Raw genomic sequence first — 27,556 nt, 5'->3', positions numbered from 1 at the left:
TATATATGCAATATAAATATGGGTATATTTAACAATATACAATCTAACAATTTAATAGAACACTATAGTCAACATGGTTGCTATACTACAAAAAGGTGATAACAATATAATTATTTTAATTTAAACAACTGCTGGTTCACTTCTCATTAAAATTCTACCATATTTGAATCCATAAATTGCATTGTTATTGACCTGCTATGGTTATAATGAGTTGGTCTGGTCACTGAGCACAGGGATTAATTAAACCAATTAATTAAGCCAATCTTCAAAGTAAAGGGGGTGTACTGGAGTCAAAGGATTCACACAGATTTGTTCTAAGTTCCATGTCCATGACTAATATTTATTTTTATGCAGTAACATTTTTAAAAGATAAGGCTTCTTCGCCGTTAGATTTATATCACCTACTTAAAATAGTGTTTAACCAGTCAAGTTACATTAGTTATTGACAATTATATTCCAAGCAAGGTTATATTTTTTAACTATCAACATGCCATCAAACAATAGTGTTCCATGCAAGATGGAACTATATCTTTACACTTGTAAAGTGCTGAGTGTCTACAGGATCCCTGGGTTTGGTGGATCATCTGGAGTTGGCACAAAGTTGAGCTTGTTGTCAGTGGATGCGTTCCCTAAAACTTTCTGTGGCATTAAATGAGGCTACGCTTAAGACGTTTTTCTAGAGAAAGGTTGGCTTTAAAAGTTAAGGGTAACAGTTTTAGTAGATAATGTGGTTCTGTTCAAATCTTCAAGCAAAGTGGGTTGATGTTAGAAGACGCAGAACAATAGCTCTAGAAATGAAAAGAACAGATAAATCTGGACTCACAAGCCCACATGACAGGTTTCCACTCACACAACTGTTTTATTCTCTCCACATATTCGTCTCATTAGAATTTGAGCTTGATAGCACCCCACCACACACGCGCACACATACTAAGCGAAATTTTCTATCCAGTCTGCCTAGATAGGGTCAAGTTCTTGCAGTCTTTGATGCAGCTCCTCTGAATCCAGCAACAGATCATACTGAAGTTCTTGTGCATAAACAGGAAGAGTCCTGGAAGAGAAATTAGGCCAGAAAAAGAATATAGTCAACAGGGATTCAAAGAGTTTTATTTTTTTAATCCATGTTTTCAAACAGGCCCAATCTAATATTAGGCAGTATCTAATGCCCACCTAATTTTGGGTATCCTCTCCTATTTTGCATACCCAAATGGAACAGCAAATAACTGAGGAATTGTTAGCCCAAATTACATGTGTGATACATTATTTGAAAGCTAACACCCTATAGTTTCTGAAAATATGTGACTAAAACACAGCCTAAACTGCCTCAGTTCAAACATGACTCAAAGTAGTTTTTTTCTATATAAAAACAACAGTTCCAGAGCTGTGGGGCTTTAAACATTTGGTGTCACCAGCTTCTCCAAATCCCTCCAAATGTGCCAAATTGTGCCATTTGACCCATAGAATAACACTGAAGCATTATGATGGCCACAAAACATTTATGAAGCAAATATTTTTCCACTTTTCTTCATGTTCATCTGATTATTGACTTAAATATATATATATATATATATATATATATATATATATATATATATATATATATATATATATATATATATATATATATATATATATATATTCATTGAGATTTTATGAACAAATATAAAACAAATTTTTGCACTGTAAAACATTTTATATAAAAAATAAATATAAAAATATAAAAAGTTTCATTTAGTGAATAACAACTCAGTGCGTCATTGGCTGACAGGCAAGGAGCTTGCTAAGGAGCTTAATTGGCTGTTCCTGAATCAAATCGAGTCATACAAAGATGTGGACACTTTTGTCTTGTAGGTAGGAAGACGATGTAAAAAAAACAAAAAAAACAAAAACAGACCAAACATCGCAGGCAAACGTTTGATGAAGTAAGTCTTATTAGCAAGATGCTAAACATTAGCTATGACCAGCTAACTTTTCTTATGTCAAATTATGTAAGTTATGTAGCAATTTTCTCATCATGAAATGTTTTTATTCTGAATATGCTGGATTATTTTTAATCCGTGCACCCTTTTGGACAAACGGAGTACAAACAATTGAAGATTGAATTTATAATATGGCTTCTGGACACCTTCAAAGGTATGTTGTTGTGGCTTCTTGTCATATTTAAATTTTGACATGCTGCTATATCTGTGTTAATTGTGCCTTGGTGCTCGCTTTGTCCATAAAATGATCTTGGTGGTTGAATGGTAGAGAATCTAATCTTTCTAATGTCTAACATTTCTATATTGGTAAAATTTTACCTTTGTAATTTTCATGTTTTCTGAGTTGTTATTTGTAAATGCTTAACAACATCCACCCGGGATAATTATGAAATCTTACACTTTAAGTCACAAAATCTAAACAGGTGGAAGGTTACCAGTCAACACAAAATTTTGTTAAAAAGAACCACATGTATGTGCATAGAGTTTAGTATCTCACTCTGCTATGAATGGAATGGGCTGGCTCCAGGTCTTTTTCCAATATGCAGCTGCCTCTTGCTTCCTGTCCAGCCTCCACAGCACCTCCCCACACCACTGCCCTGCAGTCACACCTTCTGAAACAGAAAGGATTGCATGATCATGTGATTAAAACCAGGACAACAGAATATGTAAACATAAACATTGTGATTTTTTTTCTATGAAAATGTCCTCTTCTATATATATATATATATATATATATATATATATATATATATATATATATATATATATATATATATATATATATATATATATATATATATATATATATATATATATATATATATATATATGCAGAGAGCCTCATTTTGCTGTCAGATTGTGTTTGTGTGCTTTTCTGACTTCTTTCACTCTTAACATTTCTAGAATACAGCCTACATGCCAACTTCAATGAGGATTGGAGTTGGCAGAGAACAGACATTTGATCAGCCTTTTATAGTTGTGTATACAGACAGGGTTATTTTTGCATCTGTATTTTGACACCCCCGGTGACTGGCAATGGTGCAAAATACTTTTATGTACAGAGATATTAGTTGGTGTTCTTACACAAACTCAAAAGAGAGGTAAGTTTACAATAACTTAAAACAAAAAAGGTTCAATTTCATTCCTTATTTGTTTAGCAAGTACAAAAATCTTACCTTGTTGTAGATTACAGATTCAAATAAAAGTGGTATTATCAACTTTGTACTCTATTGCAGCACTATTTGCATCACACAAAAATATGCAGCAATAAGATTCAGTTTTGAAGGGTTGAGTCTATAGTATGTACTCCTTTCCACATTGTTTTCTATAGTTCTGGGTTTATGGAGAGTCATTTCAAAACAATCAATTTATGTTTTCTCATATTTGGGTACTGCTGGCTGTCTGTTCTGAATCACCACATAGTAGGAACCCTGACCTGCGACTAAGAAAACAATAAAAAAAAATTGGCATGGATAGTGTGATCAAAAAGGGACAAACCCGGACACCTGAGTTGAGGTTGGATGTATGGGTGGATTCAATTGTTTCCTTGGCTTCTTTTCTATCTGCTCCACTTTCATATAGACCAGAGGTCACATTTCCTCTTACTGGGAGGTCATTTGAATTCCCATTAACCTATATTTTTTTTACAATTGACAGCTGCAGTCACACAAAAAATGTTAACAGAAAGATGCCTTGTGTATGGCAACAGTGGCATCGGATGTAGGGGTTTGCCCTGAAAGGGTTGACAGTTCAAGCCCTTGGGAAAGACACGCATGTCTAATGATGGTGGTCAGAGGACCAGGTGGCGCCAGTGTACGTCAGCCTCACTTCTGTCGGTGAGCCCCAGGGCAGCTGTGGCTACAATGTTGTCTACCACCATCAGTGTGTGAGTGTGTGTGTGAACCGGTGAATGACTGAAAGCAGTGTAAAGCACTTTGATCAAGTCTCCTGACTTGAAAAAGCGCTATATATGTACAGGCCATTTACCATTCAACAATCTAAAACTTTCTTTCTGAGATCCAGATCTGCTGAAAAGCTTGAAAGCATCTCTGAAACTTGAAACACGACTACATCAACAAATCTCTACATGCTATGTTAAAGATAGCTTTCTGAATCAAATCTTGTACTTTAATCATTTGGTCAATTAACGCTAAAAGCATAGAGGGATAAATTAGAGCATTGCTTTTAATGGACTGAGTTTTTAGAGAAACATTAAGCACCATTTTAAATGTGCTGTGAGGGTACCATCAGACTTACTATGAATATGTACTTGCATCAGGTCTCAGGATACTGTGAGCTATGCATATTTATTTAGACTTCCAGCCATGATAAACATACCTGGGTGGGCCTGCAGACTGAGCTGAAGGTCTCTGAGGGCCTCCCTCAGCTGGCTCATCTGAGCAAAGCTGATGCCCCTACCAGCCAATGAAAGCCCCTTTAGTCTTTGGAGGACAAGTAAATCTCCAGCCTGCTCAGCATCAATATCTGTACTGGGAATTTGTGGTGAGATGCCTGTAATGAAGAATAGAGCGATTCAGATTAAAGCTGAAGAGCCAACATGAGCAGTTAGATATTTAAATATTACAATGTCTTTAAAAAAAAAATAGCCTACTTCTCCTTTTATAGTGCACCTTCACAACCAGGTTAATACACCTGCAGGGCAGAATACCATGTTGTACGTTTATTTCCAATCTTGTACATAAATGATCTGCATAAAACCAGTCCAGAAACACAGACCTAGTGTAGTTAGTAACTGCTTGCTTCCATTCCATCAGCTGACAGTAGCAGTGACCCTGGAGGAGGTAGGATGCTGCAGCCCAGAGCAGCCTCTCCAATCCGCTCTCAGTCTCGTCTTTCCCCTCCCTGCTCCAAGACACACTTCCTTCCTCTGGATCATCCACAATCACTTTCTCAGGGAGCAGATCCACAGTTGTCCTGCTGACCTCATCACAAAGGGTCAGACAGTCTGCAGGTCGTCTGGCCATGAGTAATGCAGCCCCAGCCTCAAGGTAGAGCCTGGGTAACTTGGGGAGGATAGAGACTGCAGCAGGCGGCTAAGCAATAAAGAACAAACACGTCATACAAAGCATTTCAGTTTCCTTAGAAACTGTCCATCAATGTGTTTTTCCTTACTCCATGTTGATCTTCTGAATGAAGAGCAGCGAGCAAGTCCAAATAATACTCCACACCTTCCGACACTCTAAAGGAGCAAAACCCTGAGTTAATAACAACAAACCTTGCAATCATCCGGCGATAGCAATAATAAGGCTAAGTCCTGCAGTAACCATAATAGATGCATGCTGTTTTATTTCTTCTCATCAGTGCTTTTATCACTGCATGACTTTTGACCTGGATAATTTGTGGTTAATGTTTATGTTTTATTCGGACATGAACTTGGGACAGATTGGTCAAAATGACTGCACTCCAGTTAGAATATCTGTATCAAAATAGAAAACTGGCGAAAGGACGTCATACCGGTTCCCTCACCTGCCATGGATAACACATTTAAGAGCCAAACAGTGAAGGACACTGAGGGCAGACGGGACTGAGAGCAGGCTGCTCAGTGACTTGCTGCAGAGAAACAAGGACGGTGAGAGGAGCTGGCTCCCAGCCATTGCTTGTTCTGTTGTCGAGGGTAACAACAAAGTCTATAGGACAGAAGAAAAGTAGTTTTTCAACCACGGAACCAAACTAATATGCTCAAGTGATAAAAAGTTGTTTTTGTTTTTGCTAATCTAGTATTTTTGTTCATTGTAAAACAGTTTTTTGGAAAACTCTACATATGCCTCCAATTTCACATTTTGTAACTCAATAGTGGCACCCTGGAGTTTATGTGATTGACCAACACCAAGTAGAGCCTGCTTGTTAAGTGGAAAGAATCAAGCACGATAAAAATCAATCATCTAAACTTTAAAATAGAAAAAAGAATGATGAGGAATACTGTTGAGTCCCCTTTACAATAAAATCCTAAATAAAAACCTACTAGAGTTCACATTTGTGTAATTTCATTTACGGTATAAAGAGCTGTTCTGTAACCCAAAGTGTTTTTGTTTTGTTTTTTTATGTTTTTCTGTCTGAGCTACACTGCATGGGGCAGAAACTTTTCACATCATACGGATTATACAGATCCCACATTGGCACATTGCAGGGGCAGCATCATGCTGTGGAGATGTGTTCTCAAGGATAAAACAGGGTAGCTGGTTGGAGATGATGGGAAGATGGATAAAATACAAAACAATACAATACAGAAAAAGCCTGTTAGAGGCTGTGATGCATTAGAGACTGGGGTGGAGGGTCAGTTTCAAGAGGAAAAGAAGGCTCAGCATACAATAAGATGTGGTTCAGATTAAAAAATTTGGAGGTGTTGTTATAATCTAGTCAAAAATCCAGACCTAACTTTTAGTTCCTAAATTTATTAAGCTAGAGAAGATACACTGAAATAGATTTGCAGCAATAATGAGAGGTAAAAGTGGTTCCATAAATTGTTTTAGTTCTAAATGGAGTTTCCTTCCACTTAATAATTGAGCCCTGCTTTGTTTTGCTCTATTATATATTTTGGTCGTATAAAACAGAAATGTGGAAAAGTTTTAGGAGTATGGATACGTCTGGGACCACAGATACTTTTGTGAATGTGTTATTGAGAGCTATGCAGGTTACTGACCGAGTGCAGAATACGAAGAGCCTGGATCTCAGCCTGTGAGTTTCCCAGCTGCCTGTAGATGAGTATGCTCTGGTAGAGAGCACATACACAACAAGGATCTGTCTCCAGAGCCTTTCTGAAACACTGCAGTGCCATCTGAGGGCGGCTCTAGGGACAAATTCAAATACAAACATGATCACAGCATTCAAACCACAATACATTCTGCTTTTTTATGCTTTATGAGTGGTTTCTGTGTACCATATGGGCGAGGCAGGAACCTGAGAGGAGGTGTGTGTATGCTATGAGAGCTCTGGGAGCAGGCAAGGCAGAGGCAGCCTGCAGAGATGAAAGGGTACTCCAACCTTCATCCAGCCTTTCTGCACCTTCATAAAACAATCAGATAAGAGCAAAACACATTCATTTTTAATCATTAGAAGTCACTTAATAGGACAGGAGAATAACACTGAATGCCTTTAAGAGCTAATAGAATTGGATTTTCAACAAAAATGTGAGCTGTCAAGATAATGGAGGATGGATTATTTAAAGAAATGAAGGGAGAGCTAATGGACAAATGATTACAGAAAGGATGGGAAAATGAATAAAAGGCTATTTTCATCATCTAATTATCAAGACCACCAGCTCGTGGTTTTATAGTAACTGTTTAATTATTTAATCAGTTTCACATATTAATGTCAAATTCTAGAAAGAAAGTCGATATATTCATAAAATAGAATAAATTAAAATAGAATATTTCTTTATTGTCCCACACTGTGGATATCCAATGAGCAAGTCAGAGAAAAAAAAGTTGTAAGAAGAACAAATATAGTAACTGAGAGGAACATTTGACCCTAGCAGGACACCATTTAGGACTGTAGCTGCGTCTCCCATAAAAAAATAAAATTAATTTGCTGACCAAAAATATAATCTTTCACATTCACACTGTAAATAAAATGATATAAACAAACCATATTTAAAATATAGTTTCATGAGATTGTTGAGTAGTGGAGGGGGCTTTTCCGCAAGGCGCGCATCGAGGCTTACTTCATTTGGGGGAGGAGCCAAAATTGATGACATCCGAAGCCTCGTTACACCGTCGTACTAAGTAACCACGTCAGGAAGTGGTGCAGCGGAGAGTTGCTATCAGTTGGAGAGAGTTTGTATATATTCTAAGAATAGATTGGTTGTTTTTCCAACCAATCTAGTTGATTACAACTATTTTAGTTAGATTAAACAATGTAAGGATCAAAATCAAAATACTATTGCTAGTGGCGTCAGCTGTAAGACATTGACTTCCAATCCTGAGGTTGAAGTTTTGAGACCCACTTTTGATTGTTGAAAGTTGCTATGAAACTTATTTATTTTGGCTAGTGTGACTAATTTGTATTGGTTTGCCCTTGTATAAATATAGATTGGGTAAAAACACTGCCAAATTAGATGGTTGGTTTAGCCAAAAGATTGGTTGGACACATAACTTCCAACCAAATTAATTGAACATCAATTGAACACCTTTCATTTTGCTCATCATTGCCCAATTTGCAGAAGCACTTTCATTCTCTGCTTGAGCTTATTTTACTAAAATGGCAGAAAAACAGTGCACATTAAATGATTGTTCTCTAACACATTTTGCACACAAAAAAACTTACATAATTTTTTATTATACACACCATTCGTTAACAATTTCAATGGAACTTAAATGGGGAAAACAAGGAAAACAAATGCAAAAAAAAATCCAGATTATATTGCTAACTGTTGTTCTACACTCCACCAGTAGGTGATGACATGTTCACATGAAGCTTCATGAACTGTGGGGATCCTTGAAGTAATTTAGCCAAAAGGTTTAATGCCTCATGAGGCTTCATCTAACAATCCCTACAAAGCAGGGAGAAGTTTTCAATGCAAAAAATATAAATAAATATTTATAAAAACATACATTTAATTTTTTTATTCAAAACATGGAAGAGTCGGGAAATAAAAGATTTTTCAGATTTAATTTCAAATCTTATCCAGATTTTGAAAATACCTAAGGAAAATGTAGGTATTCTTTTCCACATTGTCAAGGCTTTTCTGTAACTCTTATCTTTATTGTACTAGTTATAAAAACAGCAAAGCATAAATTCAAAAAAAAAATTGCTTTATTAATCCATATCCACTGCAGGGTTTAGATGTGCAGCAGATGTTATAGGTAGAGAGAGAGGAAGAACTGAATAATCCTCTCCACACATATCTGCATCAGACAAACAGTTTTGACAAAAGAGCGTTAAAATTCCCATGTCACAATGTGATGGAGCATCTGCAACAAAACTAGTTAACCTACTGCACAACCCAGGGTCTTTCTGCATGGAGTTTCCATGTTCTCCCTGAGCATGCGTGGGTTCTCTCCGGGTACTCCAGCTTCCTCCGACAGTCCAAAAACATGACTGTTAGGTTAATTGGCTTTTCTAAATTCTCTTTAGGTGTAAGTGTGTGTTGCCCTGTGATGGACTGGCGACCTGCCCAGGATGTACCCCGCCTCTCGCCCATTGACAGCTGGAGATAGGCACCAGCACCCCCCTCGACCCCAACTGGGATAAGCGTAACAGAAAATGGATGGATATTCTGTTTGCTTTGCGACAAAACATTAACGTACAAGAGTAGTATTTACTTTAAGTTTAATCTGTAATCAGTTTTTCTTTTAGGAGATATAAATGTTGCTGACCTTGGCTAATTGCAGAGCAGATCTTCAAAAGCTCAGAAAGCCTTCTTGGCTCCACAACCAGTCTTGGAAAATTGGGGATCTTTTCATCCCAAACTCCTTGTCTTTGTTCGTCAAACAGAGAAATCTTTGCCTGTGTCAAGGAAAAAAGTGAACAGTAGTTTCTTCAATTGACCACACAACCAAAGGAAAACAAAGATCAGTTTGGCAGAAACATCAATAGAGCCAGGAAGAGGAGGGAACACATGAGAGCTTGGACTTTTCTAGGGACTATTAACTGACAGTTATCCCACTACAGCTTCTATGTTCACAAAAGAAATACAAAAACTCAGAAATGGGAGGAAGAATTACAGAAAACCCACTCAGACACTTAGATAAAGGAAGACAAACCCTATCCAAGGCTGAAAGGATCTAATGTATTATCCTGATAAAAAAAAAAAAAACTTTTAAACCTCACTAAATGGGATCATTGTCAGCATTTGTGTTCGCGTACAAACAACAAAAAACATTTTACTTCTGCCACCATTAAACATTTAGTTAACTGCAATTTGTACAAATTCATTATGAATTCATATAGTTGATAAATGAATCCATAATATGTACTAGATTCAAATGTTAACATTTCCTATATTATATTATATATTCAAAAGACAAATAGTCACTTGTAAGAAGTTATCTCTGCTTTGTTTAAGCCAGTTTATTGGAAAAATGACAAAATATCTTAATTTCGCTAATTTCCATAATGCTGTAGGTGCAAAGGCTTTTCTTAAAATTTTATCAGATTGTATGCAATACTTAGCAATGCTTAATGAAAAAGAAAGAAGACAAAAAAGGTGCATTTATCCAGATTGTTCAGAGAAGAAAAGAAATGTGCTGATGAAGACTTGCTTTAAGTTTAATCAATTTATTAATGCTAGAAGGCTTCATATATGGGTACTTCTGAAAATGTAGAATTACATGAAAATCTTCAATATATTTAGTCACTAAAGGCAAGGAGCAGGTCAGCTTGCGGTTCTGCTGAGGTTTGATTAAAGTCCATGTTGTTTTGATGGCGGTCTTACTGTAGGTCATCTTAATTCTTAGGTCTGGTGTCCCACGTCTTCCTTTTGAAAATAATTCAGGTCAGGTTTGTTTGCTGCCCCATCAGCCCTGTGGACACCGAACCAGCTTTTGGCACCTTCAGCAGTGTGAGAAGGTGCCATGGTCTGTTGGAAAATTAAATCTGCTTTATCAGCGCATTTGGCAGCAGAGGGAAGGCTGAAGTGCTGTCAAACTTCCTGATAGATGGCTGCATTAACTGTGGACGATAGTGAACAGAGAGGACCGACACCAGCGCCTGATATGGCACCCCAAATCATCACACTGGACTTCATGCTATCAGGATTCACAGATGACTCAGCAAAACTTTAACTGAAATGCAAGCTTTACTTTCATCTAGGAACTGGACTTTGAATCACTAAGCAAGAGCCCAGAGGCCTTATTCTGGACTTAATAATACTTAATTTGCTTATGTATGAAAGTATATGTAAGTAAAAAATAAATAGATAAATAAAAGAAATCCAATTTTCAGGGCCACTAACACTCGGCTAATTTTCATTTCCCTTTATAAATCAGGGCAGCACTTCAATTTTGGTTTTTAAAGTTCCATCTTACACGATCGCTCCTCTATATGCCCATATTAAAGGAATAGTACACCCAAAACATGATTAGCCTTCATTTTCTACTCACCCCCATGCTGAACAACACTCTGGAGTACTTTTTTGATATCTCAAATGCATCTGGAGATCTGGGAGGCTTCTTGCTGTCTGCTGACATTCAAATAATGGAGGTCTATGGTGCCCGAGGCAGAAAGGTCCATAAAAGTCCACAAAAAACGTGTCAATATTCCTCCATACTGCTCGTCCAATGTATTCCAAGTGTCCTGAGTGGGTAGCATCCAGAATTTACTCGAACGAAGTCATTTAGAATGTTTTTAGAGCATAAACAGTAGTGTATAGGATTTCCTGAAAGCGCGCACCTGCGCGTTCACGACGCTACAGAAGCCGGCAGACCAAACCAGATGAAAGTGCGCATTCAGCGTCTGCTCTGCCGATAATGCAAGCGTAGAAGAAGAAATGTGCTGTTTACCTGTGCAAAGAAAGAAACAACGAAAGAAAAATGTCTGAGGACTTCAGTGTTGAGGAAGAGCATGAGTTCTTTGCCGAGCTGAATGCGCACTTTCATCTGGTTTGGTCTGCCGCGGTTTCCGTAGCATTGTGAACGCGCAGGCGCGCGCTTTCAGGAAATCCTATACACTACTGTTTATGCTCTAAAAACATTCTAAATGACTTCGTTTCGAGTAAATTCTGGATGCTACCCACTCAGGACACTTGGAATACATTGGACGAGCAGTATGGAGGAATATTGACACGTTTTTGTGGACTTTTATGGATCTTTCTGTGTCGGACACCATAGACCTCCATTATTTGAATGTCAGCAGACAGCAAGAAGCCTCCCAGATCTCCAGATGCATTTGAGATATCAAAAAAGTACTCCAGAGTGTTGTTCAGCATGGGGGTGAGTAGAAAATGAAGGCTAATCATGTTTTGGGTGTACTATTCTTTTAAACCATAACTGGACTATGCATATTAATGTGTATTCAAAAGGGTTCAGCTAATCAATTTTTTTTCTATGGATAGCAAAAAAAACAAGCGTGTTGGTGAGTGAGGTTGTGAGTCAAAATTATGGTTATAATTATGGTTTGGTGGTATGCCAATATGTCTACATTTAACAGGTAAATGGAGATTGAACAACAAAAGCAAAGGGTTTATGGTGCATTTATAGTTCTAAACAATGTGATAGCTGTGAGAATTGTTCTTAAAACACATACCTGAAATTCTTTAATTGCAGTCCAGCAGCTCTTAGCCAGCCATGTTCCCCACTGCAAACAGAACAGGCCTAATACGGAGCGTTTCAAAGCTGTGCTGGCCACTGATTTAAGAGCTGCCTTCCAAAGGACAGAAGGGTCAGAGGTACCTGGATTCTCTCCGGCTATCTCAAGCACTACCAGGAACAAAGGTAATAAAAAAAGATTTAAAAAAAACAATAATAACCTCATATAAGTATGATTGTTATCATTTTATCCATTGTAGCATGTACAGTAAATGGTCCCAAGCTTTCAGGCTGAAACCCACCTCTCTGTATGGTCTGTGTGAGGAGCATCTGTGCATCCTCAAACTGAGACTGAGCAGTAAAGCACACACAGGTGTTGTAGGCTACTGAAAGCTCCAGCTGTGCGTGATCCAGATGAGGAGGGATGCCTGAGAGAACGAAAGATATAAGCTATAGGTATGAACTTCTTATCGAACAATAAGTGAGTTGAAGTAAAAATACTTCAGGTATCTTAGATGCACAAAGGAGTGCCTCCTTCCTTTCAGCACTGTTTGAGACTATAATCCTTGCTCCTCCCATCAGACCCTATTAGTGTTTAAAAGTTTGGTTGCACAGGTTCTTGCTCTGATCAAGAATGTATTTGCATTGTTCTATTTCCCTTAGAAATGTTAAGGTGCACTCCAGATATTACTGATCATTTGTAGTTTTTAAATCAGCTAAAAACTGCATACTTTTTAAATATCATTTGTTAAGTGGCTGATTTTCTAATCTATATTTTTTTCCATCTATTAAGATGAACATGCCTTTTCTTCATACCAGCACCTTATTCCTCTCTTAAATGTGCATTTCTTTCAACAATACAGCTCAACTTTATTTTTTTATGTTATTTATTCTTGCTGCATGTAAGTTTTGATGTCATCTATCTGTCTTTGGAACTTTCACACCTGAATTTCTGCTTTCTTGCACCAAAAAGGTATCTATTTGTATATGTTTTCCAAAATAACAATAAAATATAATAATATAATAATAGTAGTTCTAACGTCTGAATTCAGTTAGTAAGTCATTAGCCAAAATACTGGTAGATGAAACACCAGAATCAAAGTATGATCTGGCAAATCAGAGTTTAACATTAATTGTATTTAATTAACCTCTAACCCTTAGAAAGGTAAAGCTGTGTGCTAAAATGGAATGATAATGGATAGAGGCAAACGGTGGATCACCTTGAATTTTCTTTAGAAGTTTGTGAAAATCAGAGGAATATCGTCTCTGTCTGAACAGGTTGTGATCTCGATTCTGAGCATCCTGTCCATCCTGCTGGAGAAATAAATGGTTTTAAACAAAGCATAAGTATGTAACTAAGATGTCTACCTGGAGACAATATATACATATATATGATGCCAAAGTATAGTATTAGTTCACCCCAGCTTAGATGGAGCAAGGCTCACTTTAGTTCAATTTTTTTTTTTAACTTTGTTTACAACAGTAATGTTAAAAACTCAAGTAGTGACTACACAATGTCAAGTTTAGAATAACAGCAGTAGTTGCACAATACAGAAAAACAACAACAACAACAACAACAAAAAGAGACAGTATATATAATATTAACAAACAATAACAAAGGGGGGTAACAGTGACATGTTAAAATGAATGGTAAACAGAGAAGTCAGCTAACGTTAATTACCTTATAGCTAGAAGCCAACTCGTTATTTTCCTGAATCCATCTATCCAATAAACAGAGTGGTTGAATCATTTTATAAGAAATTATACCACTGTTTATTCAAAAAAAAAAAAAAGAAAGAAAGAAAGAAAGAAGAGGGCGACAAAAAGATTAGTGATACTCTTCAAATGTTCCCTCTTTCTGAACGTCAACACAGCCGGAAGTTACTCTTCTTCTTCTCTACTTCTTGTTGCATCAGTTTGAGCAGCACAGAAACATTACCGCCACTTTCCGCTCTGGAGGTCGGAGCGCAGAACTACGTTATTGAGACACATGTTCTGAAAAAATAATATATTTTAAAAAGCAAATAAAAACACAGGCAGAAAATGGGAATAAAGTTGTTAACACATTTTTACCTCTTCTTCAAAACATATATTAAATTTATTTTTCGGTTTTATTCTAATTCTGTCTGTCAACTCTTCTCCTACAATCAGCATAACTTTAGTTGTTTCTTTTGGGATGCAAATTTAGACTTTCCTTATTTTTTGCACTATTATTTCCACAAATATTCCCGCAAAGATCTTGTGATAACATTTTCTAATATTATGTAACTAGTCGAATTTCTGAATTCACTAACCTTTGCATTATGTAGCCACAATCTTTTTCTCGTTTTGTTGTTTTTCCATATTGCATTTATTCATTCTTTGCTGTTTACGTCAGATTTACTATTTATGACTCATTTCAACTCCCCTTCTTGTAAACCTGCCGTTCGGACAGGCATCAACGTTGTTGGGGTTGTAATTATTTTTGGTTGAGCGTTTCTGGTGCCTCCTCTGGACAGGTTGACGACAGGAGCAGTTCTGCCAACTGTCCAGTAGATGGTGCTGTTGGAAAGCCAGACACAGCTGTTCCTATAGATCCATCAGCCAGTCCAACTGCAACAGTCCTCCAACTGTTAAGGGCCGTTTTCTTACGACCCTGACGCTTTCAAAACGAAATCCAAACAATTGATAAGTTTTATTACGTTTAGTTTTGTTCAGGATGATGGTTTCCCAACAAATTCAACGTCAGTGTCATGCAGATATCTACACCTGTCAAGGATTAAACAGCTGAGTCATGCTTGAGCCTGCAAGGACAGCCATTTTTCTAGATGTCACTGTGCAAGGTCACCTCCAGTCATCACCCTGATGCATTCTTCTTGGCTTGCTCTATGTGTTTGTTGTCACCCCTGCACCACTGTATCAGTCTGGTCAAGATTAATTTGTTGCTTATTTTTCAAGACTGGCCATCGCCCACCCCTAAACAGTCTAAATATGTTCCTGACGAACAGGATCCTCCTCCCAACTTATATAGCAGTATGCATTTCACAATTCTCCCTAACATTGAATCTTTCCCTGCTCTTTTGGTTGGTACCAAAGCCCTGAGACAAAAAAAAAAAAAGAATAGAATAGCATCAGAATCAGCTTTGCATTTCAGGTTTGTGCACATAAGCAATAGATTTAATTTTGGATCTACATTGCTCTCAGTATCAACATCATTAGAATATACAAAACAGGGAAATAGAACAATGTTTTTTTGTAATTCTTCAAAACATGTTTCTACAAAAGAAGAAACCTGGATTGGTGGAAAGGATGTACTGATCTGAGTACTCTGATTTTTAGGCATTTCTCTGATTGACAGCCTGTTGGAAGAAAGTGCCTCAGTGGCAGCTATTTTTGGAAATAGTGCTCAGTAGCACATTTAAGATAAAAGTCTAGATACTTTGTCTTGTGAAGGTTTTCATGTTATTCAAATTCTTCCACAATGCAGTCCCACTATAGTACAGACAGAAATTTAATTTTGTGTTTTTTGTGACTTTAGACTTAGACAAACTTTATTGTAATGTTGTACACGTAGGGTGTATACAAAATAAAATTTCATTCAGTTCAGCTCTCAAGACATTTCCATTTCTTTAGGTGCAGCGGTGATCAAATGTAAACATAAGACTGAGATATGATTTACAGTTTTTCCAACATTTAGCTGCTTTTTTTTTTTTTTTTTTTTTTTCAACATTCAGTTGTCTGATGGCGGTGGGAAGAAGCTGTTTTGGATTCTGTTGAACTTGCATCAGATCTCTTCCCAGTGGGCAGCAGGGAGGCCCGTCCATGGTGGGGGTGAGGGGTCATTTGTAATGTGAAGGGCTCGGGATGAAATGTCTTTTATGGAGGGAAGAGGAGCCCCGATGATCTTCTGTGCTGTTCTCACTACTCTCCTCACTCATTTCCAATCTGCGGCGCTGCAGCCTCGACACCATACAGTGAGACAGCTGGTCAGAACGCTCTCTATGGTGCTTCTGTAGAAGGTGGTGAGGATTGTGGGGGTAGGTGGGATCTCCTCATCCTCTGCAGGAAGTACATATGCTTTTTGTGCCTTCTTGACCAGTGAGGTGGTGTTTACAGTCCAGGTGATTTTGTCTGTGATGTGCACCCCCAGGAATTCTTTTTTTATCTAGTAATTTTATGGATAAACTAAAGAAATAGTGTGTAATAAAGAAGTAAAAACATATCTAGGGATGGTTTAGAATATTTGCTGCAAAAAAAACAAAAAAACTGCAATAAACAGGGTGATAGTGCACAGAGCTACCTTTACCTGCAATCACTTTAATTTATTTTTTTTTTCCAATTCTTCGGTTTAAATTAGCTCAAGCTCACTCAGATTAGATGGAAAGTCTCAGATGGATACAATTTTCAATTGAATCCATTTTAATTAAGATCTGGACATTGTTTGGTTGATGTCTGAACATAAAACTGATTTAAACTGGAAAGTGAGCCTTCACAATAGACTTTCTGATAGAGAATGACAAGGCCAGAGGCATGAAAACTTAACACTGGACAAGGGAATACTGGCAACCAACAGAGAAATTGAATACAAATCAAAATAGGAGTGAAAAATAAGAAAACAAATAAACAAATGAGGACATGTAGGTGCATAGAATCAGCTAGTTAACAGAAGGTTCAGGCGAGAGGAGAAAATGAATAAATGGCACACAAAAAAAAAAACACAGGAAGAAACTAAGAGAACCTATCCAAAAATAATGAATAGAGAAGTTAAGAACACAATGTATTAAAACACACACAAAAAATACAAGAGAAATATGACAGAATGCACATGGTAAAAAGATAAAATAAAATAAACAAAGAAAAGCATGCAGCAAACTCCAGAATATGGCAAGCCATAATAAACCAAATCAAATCCAAAAGCCAACAGTTTTCCATCCAAGATTGTATTTAGGTACAGCCATCAGCCTCTCTGACTTTCTTCCTTGTCTATAATAAAGAAGAGCATCCCCACAGCATCATGCTTCCCCCACCATACCTCAGTAGTGACTGAAATCAGCTGACTCAGGTAATTTTCTGCTTTTAGAAATGGCACGGGCCTTGCATATTTTCCCCATTTTTGTATGTTAGTAAGATCATTGTCGCAAGTATTGCAAGAAAACTGGTGGAAGCTGGGAAATGTTTTACAGATCCCACAGTGTCGAGAGAGTTAGCTCTAAAAAAAAATACAAACCCAGAGGAATGCTAAGTAAAAAACAGAATAACAGTATTCTGATTTGATTACTCTTCATCTTAGATCTCAACAGATCCGTGCTTTCACATTTCTCGGGACTGTGTTGAGGTGTGCTGTGTAAACTCACTCACCCCAGTTGATCAATAGCTGCTCTTCAGAGTGAGCTCTATTCTCAGAGCAGATAGCTTGTTACATCAGCAGCTCACTTTTTGGGATAATGCTGTGTCACTGTACCAGCAGCCACACACTAACTCATACTGTAAAAAGAGCTGCATGGCCTGAAACCAGACAGAGACAGGTAGAAATTTACCAGTGAGCATTAGATGAAGAAAAAATGTATACCTTGTTTATTGCAATGTTTTATCTGCAGAAAATGCCTTGCTCTAGTAGTCACACAGCTTAGAGTTTCAGTCAAGAATCTTCAGGATTTTACCAAAACAATCGTTTATAGCAAAATATATATATATACAATTTAGTCTAGTTCAAACACAATATAAAAAGAGTAGCATGCATCAGTAAATCCAGCTGCCTAAGAAGTCTCTTCATTAGTTAAAATATTGTGTCTGCAGGTGTAATTTAATCTCAAAGTAAATCCTGATGTTCTGTGAAGGCATTGGAAGCAGAGAGCATCAGTGACCAAACAGCATCATGAAGAACACAGCAGTAAGGTTAAGGAGATAGTTCTGAGAATGCTTGGAGCAGAGACACAATAGAAACGTATACCCCATGCTTTAAGCATGACAAATAGGTTTGTTTACAAGAAAATCAAAAGATTACAGAATAACCAGCATCTGCACCGTGATACCAGCACTGATAGGAGGGTCAATTAGAGCAGTGTTTCCCATCCTTTTTTGACATTTGTACCCCTTTTTGCATCTTGAGTACTCCTCTCAGTCAAAAGTGTTGATGATTGTCCAAAAGTGGAAAATAAATTAAATGAATATAAATTAAAACTAGTTTAGTTAATCTTTTGATTTGAGCATTTAATTCTTTTCTTCTCAAAGTATTTTATGCTTTCATCTAAAAAAAAAAACCCAACATAAATATGTTGCCTGGAAGCTAGTAAAGAATCAAAATAGATAAAATCCTATTACCGGTATAAACCTGTATTTATTAAACTGGAGTTCCTCTGAGTAACTCCCTTAAAATCACATTTAAACTTGATGAATTAGGAACAAAATACTGAACAAACATTATAGTCAGACAGACTTAATTAGTTTTACTATTTTTATCAAGACACCTGAGCTGCTTTGATGAGCTCATTGTGAAAAACAGCCAATCCCAGGATGTTCTCTACATCCAGTCTGTTCCTCTGCTTGGTTTTAATGTGTTTCAAAGCTAAAGGTGAACTCAAACATATAAGAAAAACGTACTTTTTGGTTGATAAAAGCTTGTTTAATTTTTCAACTGGATCCTTGCAAAGCAAAACAAGTCCCAGCCATATTTTATTTTACCACCTAAGAAAAAAAATATTTTCATCTACCCCTTGCAATGTGGATAGAGTGACTATTTCTATAGCACCAAAAAGGAGGATCTTATGTGGCATATCAATAAATCGCTAAGGTGTACTTTAGAATGAGAGATATAAAGAGGATGCTTGTGTAACTTAACAGGATTTTAAAAAAAAGTAAAAAAGTATTGGTTCACAGTATATGTATTTATTCAATACTTTGTGATGTGCAAAAAGGGACCACTGAGATTAATCTTTTAAAGTGCAAAATGCCACAAAGCATAATATGTGTGGAGTTAAATGTAAAAAAATAATAATTTAACAGGTAACATAGATAATAAAAAAGCCAAACGTTTTATTTAAACAAAAAAGAGATTGTAAAAAAAAAACAACAGCAAAAAAACAACACATTCAACTGATCAAAAGTTATATATTTTTTTAAAAAGCTTCACTATGGTACACTTTATTCAGCTCAGCAGCAGTTATTTTGGCATCCAAGCCCTGAGATACCTGCTTCACATTTATTACTTTTATCTTAATCCAACCTTGCATGCAGTTTCATTGCAGCTTTCCCTCGACTGCTTATGTCCACTTCGCATCGACAAAGTGTGCAGAAGCCATGGAATGAGTGTCAACCCCTCTTCGTCATCCATTCTTTTGAGTTAGAGTTAAACGAGGTGTTGCGGTTTGGCATGATGGTAAATTTATTTCAATGTACTTTGACAGCACTCTAATTCTTTTTTACTTTTTTAACCAATGACAAGCAGATATTTATCCAGCACGGCACCACACTTAGGCAATAATCTGTTAGACCAGATAGTCAATAATTTCTTAACATTCTGATTGAATATTGTGCTACAACCCAGCGCAAATGAAAAAAGAATATAAAATGCTCTTCAAGCCTTGTGCATCATAAAAGAGTGCATCAAATACTCATCCAGCTGGAACATGCAATGACAATCCAGACTGTCCAGCTTGAAGCCGGACATCTGGTCACCCTACTCATGGACCACTAAGGGTTAGTGTACCCCTAGTTGGGAATCACTGAAGTAGAGCATCAGTCAGGGAAACAGCCAAGATGGCTAACACTGGAGGAGCTTTCAAGAGCAAAAGTGAAGACAATAATATCTTTTAGGATCACTGTTACTCAAAAACTCCCTCATCTTGTATTTATGTAGCAATGGAACAGCTAAAAGCCATAAGAAGCTCAAATGTTTGCCAGCAGCCAGGAGGACACTTCATGATTGGTCATATGGGACCAAATCTTAATTTTTATCCTACATGCAGAACACTCTGTCCAAAAACAATGAAAGTCCCATTCAGCACATCAGTTCAGACAATATTAAACATGCAGATGGAAACACCATACTCTACTTCAGAACAGAAGCTAGGATAAATAGTTATGAGGTTTAACTATTTTACAAAGCATAATAAGGGATTTAAGTATAAACTGTGACGACTTGAGTCAGGTCAAACTCATGACTTAAGACTTTACTTGAACTTATCTTTAGTTGAAATGACCTGATGCTCTTAGTAAAGTCAGGAAATAGTTAGGAAGTCTATCCCCGCTAACAAGGAGCAAAAGGTTAAAGAATGAGATAGATAGATAGATAGATAGATAGATAGATAGATAGATAGATAGATAGATAGATAGATAGATAGATAGATAGATAGATAGATAGATAGATAGATAGATAGATAGATAGATAGATAGATAGATAGATAGATAGATAGATAGATAGATAGATAGATAGATAGATAGATAGATAGATAGATAGATAGATAGATAGATAGATTTTGACTTAACAAAGGTGAAGTCAAAAGGCTGCTCTGTAATGTGCTGATTTGGCATTCTAAATGTAAAACTTGCTGATATAGTTTTTTTTATTCCATTATACTTGATATATACATAGGAACAAAAGCGGGGAAGAATGTGCAAAGATAAATAAGGTTATTTTGAGGGCAATATGAATTAAAAGTCCAGTACTATTACAAAAATGGCTTACATTTTTTTCTTTTTCTAGATATAATTTAAAGAATCATATATGACCAGTTTCTCAATCACACACTATTCTGTTTTGTTTTATTATAGAGCTTTGGGTTGAAACTTGACAAAAGATGGAAAAATGTTTCAGGAATGTGAATACTTTTGCATGGTGCTGTGAGTGTAGTTGTCTCAGCAGCTGAGATGATCCCCTGGAGGGATGATCTGCAAACTCACTGCAGGAGCACACAGAGGAAAATAAATAGCCTAAATCAGCAGAACACACCAAACATTCTCAGTTTACTGTTTATATGTTTTCACAATTTCAAAATACTTTTAGAAAATCCCAGATGCTTGTAAAGTAGGTATTAAAAATTAAATTAATTTTTAATGATTCAGTGCTGTTTTTTTTTTTTTTTTTTTTTTTTTCGTCTTAACTTCACATGTCTGAGGTGCATGTTGCATGATCTAAAGTTCATATTAAGGTGTGAGTTGCTGCATCCCAGGTGCTCAATGTGATCAGTTGATTTCTGCGCAGGTTTTATGGGGAGGAAAAGATGTCTCTTTAATAAGAGCCAGTGTCCTTGTGCTGACTGGAGATTTCTCCCTCCCTCCTATAAAAGCGCAGCTCTCTCCTTCCTTTGCAGTCAGTTCTCCTCCGGCCCAGCAAACATGAGTTTCTCGTTGGACCACCACTTCACGGGCCCCGGCTCGTACCGCAAGGCTCGGCCAGCATCCGTGTCCACCAGCGGCTTCCACTCTCAGCAGCGCCGCCGTCTCGCCTACAGCCAGCCGTCCTCCATGGAAAGCCTGGAGACCTTCAACGGCGACATGGCTCGGAGGAGTGAGAAGGAGATCCTGCAGGCTCTCAATGACCGCTTCGCAGGCTACATCGATAAGGTGCGCAACCTGGAGATGCACAACCGCAACCTGGAGGCTGAAGCAGCGGCGCTGCGGCAGAACCAAGCCGGGCGCGTCTCTGTTGGGGAGCATTACGAGCGGGAGCTGAACGACCTGAGGGGTCTGCTGCAGCAGCTGACCGGGGAGAAGACCCGCGCTGCCTTAGAGCACGAACACCTGGATGAAGACATCCAGCACCTGCGAGCAAGACTGGAGGATGAGGCGCGCAACCGGGAGGAGCTGGAGGCTGCAGCGCGCACCATGAAGAAGTACGTGGAGGAGTGCCGTCTGGCACGGCTGGAGCTGGACAAGAAGCTCGGCGCCCTGGAGGAGGAGGCGGCTTTCCTTAAGAAAAACCACGAGGAAGAGGTGGCGGAACTTCTGGCGCAAATCGATGGCGCTCAGGTGAGCTTTGACCTGAGGGACACGATGAGAGCGGACGTTACCAGCGCTTTGAGAGAGATCCGTTCCCAACTGGACAGCCACGCGTCAAAGAGCGCAGTGCACGCAGAGCAGTGGTTCAAAGGTGAGGTTAGAGGGAAACTTTTCAGACAGATATCTGCAAAGTTATTGTGCATCATTTTCACATAAAACAACTTTGCATTGCAGTACAGGTTACACACTTTTTAAAGAAACAAAATTGGATAGAAACTACCTTTTTGACACACATTTTGGATTTAAATTATTGGACTGCAGTTGCATCGATGCAGCACAAACTCTGCAGGTGTGAGATGGCACACTAATAGGATACTCATCCGCAGTCTGGCTTGCTTCCATTGCATGCAGTGCACCTCTTTATTATGTTGATTATGGATGCACAAGAGAAAGATCCTCAAGGACATTAGACTGCATAGGATGCAGCAGGACAGATTTTCACCTGGTGTTTCTTCTAATTTGTTCTTCTAGCTGCATGCAGATTAAATAGTTTCCCCCAGTATGAAAATGATTTGCAAACAGTGTCACTCATTTCGGCTTGCTACAGATCCTACAAATGTGTTAGAAAAACTTGCAAAGAGCAAAAGCTGCATGACCTCCAGACTGACTGCAGAACAGACAAGGATGTTTCTCCTGAAGGGGAGAAAGCTGAGTCAGACTGACTGACAGATGGACAGTGTCAAGGTTATTCAGGCCTCCAGTGGAGAGGGAAATAACTCACCAAATGTCTCAGGATGACTGAAGGGAGAAAAAAAAAAATGAAAATCAGTTATGTGAAACTATAACAATAATAGGGCATCTGAATGTTTAAAATTCTGTCGATTTTTTTCTACATCCCGGCAGTACGCATGGAGCGCCTGTCTGACGCTGCCAGGTCAAACCAGGATGCCATCCGTGGAACCCAGGAAGAGATTGCAGAGTACCGCCGTCAGCTCCAGAGCCGCACCATCGAGCTGGAGACCCTCAGAGGAGCCAAGGAGTCACTGGAGAGGCAGCGGATGGAGAGTGAAGACAGACACCAGGATGACATCAGCTCCCTTCAGGCAGGACCATCTGCACATATATGCACTTTTGTCCATAAATGAACTTCTCAAAACCTCTATTTTATCTCTAAATTGGAATATTTTGTGATTTAATTTTGTAGGAGACCATCAACCAACTTGACAATGAGCTGAAAACAACCAAATGGGAGATGGCGAGCCAGCTGAGGGATTATCAGGAGCTCCTGAATGTAAAGATGGCTTTAGATATTGAGATTGCTGCATACAGGTTTGTCAGGATCAAAGAGCATCCATTACATTTTCTATTTACGATCAGCAAATGTTTTTAACTTTATTTTCCATCTCTGATTTTGAAACAGGAAGCTACTTGAGGGAGAGGAGAATCGCTATGTTTCAGGTGGCTCCCCATACACCTATCTGGAGAGCAGGATCTCAGGCCATGTCAAAGTAAAAAGCGAGGAGATCTCCGATACAGTGATTGTGGAAGAGCAGACAGATGAGACACAGGTGACAGAGGTGACAGAGGAGGCAGATGAGGAGGAGGAAGAAGAGAAAGAGGAGGAAGAGGAAAAAGAAGAAGAGGAAACCAAGGAGGAGGAAGAAGCTGAAGAGGATGAAGGAAAAGAAGAGACAGAAGAGGAAGAAAAAGAGGAGGGAAAAGAAGAGAATGAGGAAGAAGGCAAAGAAGAGAAAACTAAATCTCCTGTTCAATCTCCAGAATCAAAATCACCAGCAGCTAAATCCCCTATGCCCAAATCACCTGCCAAGTCCCCTGCAGGAGATGAGTCAAAATCCCCTCCTAGTCAGTCCCCCGAATCCAAATCCCCTCCTCCCAAGACCCCCGAACCAAAATCTCCAGTAAGGGAGAGCGCTAAGTCTGACGATGCCAAAGACATCCCAAAGGAGGAGAAAAAGGAAAAGCCTCAGCCAGCCAAAGAGGAGCACAAGGAGAAAGACAAGCCTGTAAAGGAGGAGAAGAAGCAGGAACCCAAGGAGAAAGAGCCAGAGAAGGTGGAAAAACCCGTTGCAAAGAAGGAGGAGAAAGAAAAAGAAGAAACTACGAAACCTGAGACTCCCAGCAAGACCGCCGAGGACAAACCTGCTGCAAAGCCTGAGCCTGAAGTCAGCGCTCCTGTTAAAGAGGAGAAGCCCTCTGCACCCAAACAGGAGAAAATAGAGCCTGAGAAAACAGAAAGCAAGAAGGAGGAGAAGAAGCCAGAGGAAAAGCCCGAGAAGACTGAAAGCAAAGAGGAGAAGAAGCCTGAGAAGACTGAAAGCAAGGAGGAGAAGAAGCCCGAGAAGACTGAGAGCACGGAGGAGAAAAAGCCTGAGAAGACTGAGAGCAAGGAGGAGAAAAAGCCTGAGAAGACTGAGAGCAAGGAGGAGAAAAAGCCAGAGGAAAAGCCTGCACCTAAGGTAGAACCGGAGAAGGTGGAGAGTAAAAAGGATGAGAAGAAGCAAATAGAGAAGAGCAAAGAGGAGAGTAAAGAAGAAGCAAAGGGGGACAAGCCTGAAAAGTCCTCTAGCACTGAGTCAAAGGAAACCAAGGAGGAAAAGGCCAAGAAGTAAGACTTATCGCTGCGATTTTACATGTGGAGGAGAAGGAGATGCCAAAGAACTGAGTGGGACAGAGGGAGGGGAAGGCTGTAGAGCAGGATGGAGCTGGACGTAACCAGCTGTTTAGATTGGTAACAGTATGTAAGCAATATTGATTTCTGTAGCAAATAACCCCACTGCTTCCCAAGTATGGCCATTACATACCCCCTGAAGCTTCTGGTGTATGACTGTAGTGAATGCAGAATGTTATAAACTCCTTATCTGAATGTGACAGCTGCCCTTAATGATAACAAGTGCATTTAAACTGAATCCTGGTGGGGATGGCAGGACCCTGCTGCACCCACACCAGCCTGTAAGGGCAGAGATGTCAAGCTAATGATTGTGAGCAATAGTGAACATATGTTTATTAAATGAGAAAAAAAACTCTCTATATTATATTTACAGATTGATATATAAAAGAAGACTTGAATTTTGCTCGTTGCACACCTTAATGCTGCTTCTCCAGACAGGTGAATGGTGGCATCTCACTCTTCCGGTCTGCAAATGCTAGGACAATGATTGTGCTATGTATAAACTGCTGAGGATATGCATATGGTAAATAAACAATTGAAAAAAGGAAATATCCGTTTGATATCATTTTTCTTTTATTTTGATATAACCGCCTTGCAGAAATATGGAAAATACAAGATTAATGAAGTGTCAGGGGCGCCCATACAAGGTGTGGGCCACAAAGGTAAAGGCTGGGAGTTACTGCACTGCATTGCGGATGAAGAGAGGGGGAGCTGTGCCCTTCCTCCACAACTGGCATCGATGTATAAATCAGAGCAGCCACATAAACTCCACTCAAAACAAGAACCCATGAGAGTAGCACCTTTCTGATCCAAATTAAGATCATTGATTCCTTATAACCAAAGTGGGGGATAAGATGCCCAGTTGAGTGTGGAGGGTTGTTCTTTTATAGAACAACATTGTTTTAATCAATACATATGGATCTATTTGATTATGGTTACATCGATATAATGAGAAGCACTGCTCTTTCCAGGTAATTGTCCAATTGAGCAATGATAAGTCTGTAAGTTCCAGGGCTGCAAAATGCTGCAGAAACAGGGTGTGGTTTTCCTCCAATGAAAAACCTCAGACTTGGAAAAATGACACCATTACTTAAAAAAAAAACATACTTTAGTAGTTTTATTTAGATGTGGGGACAACTCTCACTAAGCTGCTCTTTTTGCTGACTGAGGATAATTGTGATAGAATTTGGCTAAAAATCTGCAGAGCACTGATTTTAAAGGGTGAAGGAATCCCTATTCCTCCTGCAGCTTTTCCTTCCAACCTCTCTGTCCTCAGCCCCTCCCATCACAGCAGCGTGTTTTAGATGCATTCTGCACATGCACTAAAAATAGATCCCTGATCATTGATAGTAGCAGATCATCAGTTTAATCTTTTTTTCCCCTAGGGATGTAATATCATAGAGTGGATGATTCAGGATGTCATCCAGCCACTTGCTGGAAAGACCGCAGTATTTGTTTTTGATTGCAAGAATGCAACAATGGTAAGGCTTTATATGTCAGAACAAGCTAAATTTGATGATTTATACCCAGAAATAACTTTGGGCCTTCACAAAGCATTATAAAATAAAAATAAAAAAGTTACTATGATCCACTCAGTGACAAACTGTTGGCTTTTTACATTGTAAGGGTCAACTATTTTTATATTTTCCAGTTATAAGTTTAATAAATTCAACTTATTCTAATTCTCCTAAACAAAATCAAGTTTGTAAGTCACTTAAGTACTAAACAGAGTCTACCTACGCATATTATGTACAACTGTTTTGTGAAGGAACAGTGAAGGAGAAAAATAATTTCTTCTCTGAAATATGGTGGTACTACTATTATACTGAGGTGATATTATTATTAGGGATCAGGAAAACTGGATAGATTTTATGGCTAGATGGGTGGCGGTGAATAACACGTTTGAGGCGGCATGATGTGAACACGCAGCAAAGAGTCGTAACTATGTAGCCAAGGATTAAATTATCCATATGTTAGAATGGCCTAATCAGGTGCTTTGCATTTATTTAAAGCTTGAGCTATTTTTGCAAAATGAAATGGTAAACTGGTGCAAAAGGGGAAAAAATATGCTCAGAATATCTACCACTGTAATAAGACAGGTTGTTCTGAAGGTATTGCTTTAGATGGGTTGTAAATAAATGCACAACACACTAAAGATTACTGTATCGTTCCCTTTCACCTCAAAATTAACATTTTGCTAAATATAAAAAAAAAAAAAATCCTCCAAACAAAACTCAAATACATTTGTGAAAAAAATCAGTTCAAGGATTAGCACATCATTAGCACCAGTGCTCTTAAATTCCAGCACACTAAACAAACATCTATCTCTATGCCATCTGGGACGGGATGTTCTTCAATGTAAACATTTCTTTGCTCAACAGAGGATAAGTATTGAACTGTCTAAAGAACCATTCAGATTGGTGATTCCCTGCCAAATTCCTAGGAGAAAAAATACATAGGAGTTCAAATCTTCCTGAACTGGTCTTAGAAACATCCCCCTCCTGTTACTTTATCAAAGTGAAATGAATCCCAGTAGTTTTGTCAACCAAGAGCCATTTTGCTATCAAAGCCAGAACAATAACAGAGAGGACAAAGGCTACCTACAGTCAGAGAAAAACGCTGCCCTCTGTGGCTGTTTTACTCTGTGGAAATGACTCAGCTTACTCCAATGAACTACCAGCCTCCAATGAATTACCAGCCTGCTCTCACAGACCTATAAATAGAGCAGGACAGATAAAGACTGGAGAATGGAGAATAATCAAGATATCAGA

The 27,556-nt window shown here is 38.4% G+C and overlaps 2 protein-coding genes across 4 annotated transcripts; one reads left to right on the top strand and one right to left on the bottom strand.

Moving 5' to 3' along the window:
- Positions 1 to 454: 454 nt before the first annotated feature.
- On the bottom strand, positions 455 to 14,061 carry fancg (FA complementation group G). Of its 3 annotated transcripts, none has more exons than XM_038290003.1 (14): positions 13,863 to 14,061; positions 13,402 to 13,495; positions 12,484 to 12,609; positions 12,180 to 12,352; positions 9,314 to 9,443; positions 6,877 to 7,001; positions 6,640 to 6,786; positions 5,466 to 5,626; positions 5,112 to 5,178; positions 4,716 to 5,032; positions 4,591 to 4,631; positions 4,317 to 4,490; positions 2,476 to 2,590; positions 455 to 1,051 (listed from the first exon to the last, which is right to left on the bottom strand). In XM_038290003.1, exons 1-14 carry the CDS (start codon positions 13,929 to 13,931, stop codon positions 958 to 960), a joined length of 1,833 nt encoding a protein of 610 aa, XP_038145931.1. In that variant the 5' UTR covers positions 13,932 to 14,061; the 3' UTR covers positions 455 to 957. The 3 variants fall into 3 exon arrangements, with proteins under 3 accessions (XP_038145931.1, XP_038145933.1, XP_038145932.1); XM_038290005.1 differs by having other exon boundaries at positions 2,476 to 2,587; XM_038290004.1 differs by having other exon boundaries at positions 13,402 to 13,492.
- Positions 14,062 to 21,382: 7,321 nt separating this feature from the next.
- LOC119786608 (neurofilament medium polypeptide-like) lies at positions 21,383 to 25,365 on the top strand. Its single transcript, XM_038290075.1, has 4 exons — positions 21,383 to 22,247; positions 23,000 to 23,199; positions 23,301 to 23,425; positions 23,517 to 25,365. Exons 1-4 carry the CDS (start codon positions 21,494 to 21,496, stop codon positions 24,724 to 24,726), a joined length of 2,289 nt encoding a protein of 762 aa, XP_038146003.1. The 5' UTR covers positions 21,383 to 21,493; the 3' UTR covers positions 24,727 to 25,365.
- Positions 25,366 to 27,556: the final 2,191 nt, after the last annotated feature.

The sequence above is a fragment of the Cyprinodon tularosa genome, unplaced genomic scaffold (genome assembly GCF_016077235.1).
Source record: "Cyprinodon tularosa strain WSP-4 unplaced genomic scaffold, ASM1607723v1 ctg275, whole genome shotgun sequence".
Classification (NCBI taxonomy): Eukaryota; Metazoa; Chordata; class Actinopteri; order Cyprinodontiformes; family Cyprinodontidae; genus Cyprinodon; species Cyprinodon tularosa.
This window is presented reverse-complemented; position numbering and strand designations above follow the sequence as displayed.